Source organism: Citrus clementina, unplaced genomic scaffold (assembly GCF_000493195.1).
Source record: "Citrus clementina cultivar Clemenules unplaced genomic scaffold, Citrus_clementina_v1.0 scaffold_5, whole genome shotgun sequence".
Taxonomy (NCBI): Eukaryota; Viridiplantae; Streptophyta; class Magnoliopsida; order Sapindales; family Rutaceae; genus Citrus; species Citrus x clementina.
In genome coordinates, this window is record NW_006262201.1 from 10,906,540 (window position 1) to 10,911,614 (window position 5,075).

General features: G+C 35.9%; 1 protein-coding gene across 1 annotated transcript; it reads left to right on the plus strand.

Annotated features, from left to right (window-relative positions):
* Positions 1-2,902, plus strand: LOC112097919 (putative disease resistance RPP13-like protein 1). The gene is made up of 4 exons (XM_024183508.1): positions 1-525; positions 762-995; positions 1,149-2,548; positions 2,707-2,902. The coding sequence occupies exons 1-4, from the start codon at positions 1-3 to the stop codon at positions 2,900-2,902; spliced, it is 2,355 nt and encodes a 784-aa protein (XP_024039276.1).
* Positions 2,903-5,075: the final 2,173 nt, after the last annotated feature.

Genomic DNA, 5,075 nt, shown 5'->3' on the forward strand with positions numbered 1-5,075 from the left:
ATGAAGCTCGACGAAGTTGTTACTGATTGGCTGGATGAGCTCAGAGACGCATCCTACGACATGGAGGATGTGTTGGATAAGTGGATCACTGAAACACGGAAATTGCAGCTTGATGAGGGCGGCGATGATGACGATGCTCTTGCTCTTGCTCCTCCTAAGAAGAAGGTATGTTCCTTATTTCGTGCTGCCTCAAACTACTTAGCTGGTTTCAAACAACTCATTCTTCGTGATGATGTTGCTGTCAAGATTAGCGAAATCAGTGAAAAGCTAGATGGTATTGCCACTCGAAAAGATATGTTTAACTTTGTTGAGAATGTGAGTAACAATGTTAAGAAAACAGAGCAAGTGCCAACCACCTCCTTGATTGATGAGGGAGAGGTTTTTGGTAGAGATGACGAGAAAAATGAGCTGTTTGGTAAGTTGTTGGGTGAGAGTGGCGAACAACATCCTCATATCATCTCACTGGTTGGGTTAGGGGGTATAGGTAAAACCACTCTTGCACAACTAGCCTATAATAATGATGAGGTGAAAAGAAATTTCGAAAAAGTTATATGGGTGTGTGTATCAGACACTTTTGATGAGATGAGGGTCGCCAAAGCAATCATTGAAGGTCTAGGCGAGTCAGCTTCTGGTTTAAGCCAATTCCAATCTCTTATGAGCCATATCCATAGATCAATTAAAGGAAAAAAAAATTTATTGTCTTAGATGATGTATGGGATGGGAATTATAATATATGGGATCAATTTTTCTTTTGTCTAAAGAATGGTCTTCCCGGAAGTAAAATTTTGGTTACCACACGTAATGAGTCAGTTGCAAATATGATGCGAACAATAGAGTTAGATATTATCTCCATTGAACAACTAGCTGAAGAGGAATGCTGGTTGTTGTTCAAGCGGTTGGCATTTTTCGGTCGCTCTTTCGAGGATTGTGAAAAATTAGAACCAATCGGGCGAAAAATTGCACGCAAGTGCAAAGGCCTGCCTCTTGCTGTAAAGGTAATAGGGAATCTCTTGCGCTCTAAACGTACAGTAAAAGAGGCAAAGAATTTTAGAGAGTGAAATGTGGAAGGTAGAAGAGATTAGGGAAGGTCTTTTGGCTCCTTTGTTGTTGAGTTATAACGATTGCCCTGTAATTCTATGGTAAAACAGTGTTTCTCATATTGTGCTGTCTTTCCAAAAGACTATAATATGGATAAACATGAATTGATTGATATGTGGATGGCTCAAGGTTACCTTAATGCAGAAGAAGACGAAGACATAGAGATGATTGGAGAAGAGTATTTCAACATTTTAGCAGCACGCTCTTTCTTTCAAGAGCTTGTGAAAGATGATGATAATAATATTATGAGTTGCAAGATGCATGACATAGTACATGATTTTGCCCAATTTGTAGGTAGAAAAGAATGTTTGTGGCTAGAAATTAATGGTACCAAGGAATCAGTCATAAACTTTTTTGGTGAGGAAGTCCATCACTTAAGGTTAAAGTTTGATGGAGATACTTCATTTCCTATGTCTATTCATGGGCTTAATAGATTGCGTACCCTATTAATTTATGATGAAAGTCCTTACAATCCGTCTCTTAATAATAGCATCCTTCCAGAGTTATTTAGTAAATTGGCGTGTTTGAGGGCATTAGTTATAAGGCAGTCCCCATTTTTTTGTCCAAAGTCGTTCCTATATTTTCATTCTGACAAAAATTGGATTAGAGAAATTCCAGAAAATATTGGAAAATTGATGCATTTAAAATATCTTAATTTGTCTGGACTGTGTATAAAGAGACTACCTGAGACTTTGTGCGAATTATATAATTTACAAAAGCTAGATATTAGGCGGTGCCGAAATCTTAGAGAATTGCCAGCGGGGATTGGGAAGTTAAAGAACACGAGGAGTTTACTGAATGGTGAAACTTATTCGTTGAAATACATGCCAGTAGGGATTTCCAAATTAACCAGCCTTCGAACATTAGAAAAGTTTGTTGTGGGTGGAGGTGTTGATGGTGGCGGCACGTGTAGGCTTGAATCTCTGAAAAATCTTCAACTCCGTGGTAAATGTAGTATAGAAGGGCTGAGTAATGTGTCACATTTAGACGAGGCTGAGAGGTCGCAACTTTACAATAAGAAAAACCTCCTTCGTTTGGGTCTTCAGTTTGGTGGAGACGTAGAAGGGAGGAGGAAGAACGAGAAAGATAAACAACTTCTTGAAGCCTTACAACCGCCTTTGAATGTAGAGGAATTAGTGATTGTATTCTACGGAGGCAACATTTTTCCCAAATGGTTGACTTCGCTAACCAATCTAAGGGAACTAAAACTTTCCTCGTGCGTTAACTGTGAGCATTTGCCTCCTCTGGGAAAATTGCCTCTGGAAAAACTCCAACTAAAGAACTTGAAAAGTGTAAAAAGAGTGGGTAATGAGTTTTTGGGAATAGAAGAAAGTAGTGAGGATGACCCATCTTCATCTTCATCTTCATCTTCATCTTCATCGTCATCATCAGTTATTGCCTTCCCCAAATTGAAATCACTCAAAATTGATGGAATGAAAGAACTGGAAGAGTGGAATTACAGGATTACGAGGAAGGAAAAAATCTCTATCATGCCACGTCTTTCTTCCTTGAAAATTGGTTCTTGCAACAAATTAAAGGCGCTGCCGGATTACCTTCTTCAAACGACGGCACTGCAGGAACTGAGTATTTATTTTTGTGATCTTCTAGAAGAACTGCCCATTCTAGAAGATCGCAGGACAACAGACATACCGCGTCTTTCTTCCTTGACGATTTGGTATTGCCCCAAATTAACGGTGCTGCCGGATTACCTCCTTCGAATGACGACGCTGCAGGAATTGACGATTTGGTATTGTCCTCTTCTGGAAGAACATTATGGAGAGGGGAAAGGAGAAGACTGGCATAAGATATCTCACATTCCCCACATCAAGTGGTCGCCGTAAGATATCACTCGCTGGTAATTTCTCCTCCTCTGATTTACTTTGTTGTTGCTTGCAATGAAATTAATAAAAATAATTATATTTTGAATTAAAATTCTGTATATTGCCAATGCCTGACAGGAATATATAATATTTTCTAATATTTTGATTTGCGTATTGAATTTAACTATTTACTTGAACCATTAATTTAATGGATCACTCTATGATACTGTTACAAAAATTATAGAATCAATTATAGTATAAATATGTACTGTTAGATTTAATCAATAGTTCATAAAGTTAAAAGTTAGTTAAGATAATATTTTAATTTTAGTTATTTAAAATTTAAACTTCCTAGTTATCAAATAAGTTAAACTTGTTTTCTAAAGATTAAATAATTAAAAATACAAGTTTAGTCTGTTGAAATTTCTGTATTTTCTTTTAAAATATATGCAGTCTTTTGTAAAATTTCATATAACATCATAGAAAATCCTAACGTATTTTATTTTTTAATGCACGGAAATTTGTTATGTGTAACTTCCTGAGAGACAAAATCTCTGTGATACATTTGCAGTAATGTTGAAAACTAAATTATCAATTTTATCTTGTATAATGATAATCGTATTTTTTTATATATAATTTATGTGACATTAATTCTTTAAAGTAATTGTGTAATTGTTTTTACTACATTAGCCCTCTTTGTTTTATTAAATACGAGTTTAATTATGTTCATCAGGGATTCGAGGAAATGTCAGAACCACACTAGCAATTCGCAGGTCCAAGCTAATTTGGTTTTAATAATGCAGGCAGGAGAGCAAGACTATGAAAATGAAAAATTTAGCCAAAGGATTGCTAAAATGTTTTGCTGGTAATTCACTTGCTTTATTTTATAGAATTTCATTTCCATCTTCTTCTATTGATATCTTGTTGTGAATAAACAAGAACAGAGAAGTAAAGATATATATGAAAATTCCCTATTAGGATGATGCTAAAGCAAGCTCAAGCTCAAGCATTGCATTTTTATTTTATTTAATTTATAGAATTTTCATTTCTACCTGCATTGCATTTTTGTTTCATTTTTTGGTTGACTTTGAAAACTCTATGGAGAACATTGGGGTAACCAAGGATTAGGCTGGCAGTGGAACGACTACCACTGTGGTTATTGTGCAACGTTTTGTCTGCTCTGTTTCAATTGAGGATGGATAGCTGCCTGAAAGACATGATGATTATTATTGCATGATGTTAAGGTGCTAAGATTATCATTTCTATCTTTTTTCATTCTTTGATCGGTTTATCCTATATAAACATATGGAATTATGCTAATATTATCAAAATTTCCACCCAATTTTCACTGTTGGTTGTGATAACATTTTCAGGCTCTCAAAAGCTACAAAACAAAGCATTTGTGGGCTGATAATTTCCACAAATTTGCATTGTCAGAATGCACTGTAATGTTCATTGTGTTCCTATGTGTTATCAGGTTATCGTGGTATGTAAAGTATCATCTTTAAGGATTTGTAAGAGACTTTGCAGTGAACTTAGTTGTCACCAGCTCCTGCAATTGCTCATTCATTCAAGAGTACTTCAAAATTAGATTTTCAAGGTTTGTATGTTTAGTTGCGATCAAAACATTTAGTCACTCATTCTTAATCTTTTCTGATTTTCAAGTTCTTTAAGGCCATAAACAGTTTTCCAACTCATTCTTAATTTTTAGGTTGATTTCGAGTACCCTGTTGAGGACATTCCTGAGACCAAGGATTAAGCTGGCGAGGGAACTGCTACCTCTGTTGTTATTGTGCAAGGTTTGATCATTGGACCTTGAAGAAGAATGCCTTACACGCATTCTGTAATTCAAGCATTTTCTAAAGGAAAAGAGCAGTAGAAGGGATAGTGATGGCCGGATCTGCTCTATTTCAGTTGAAGATCTCTGTGATGTCGATGAGCTTAAAGCAGTTGATACTTCTTGAAAATTATTATTACGGATGAACTAATTCCTGAAGACAGGTATCCAAATGCGTATTTTCTTAAACTTCCATTTTTAACAAATGTTCCAACACTTGCTGGAGTAACAATTTCATAGCTTGCATCTCTCGGGTGCATCATGTTCAGGGGTTGGAAAAAGCATTTGTGGTAAAGCTTCAAAGCTTGTAAAATGGCTGT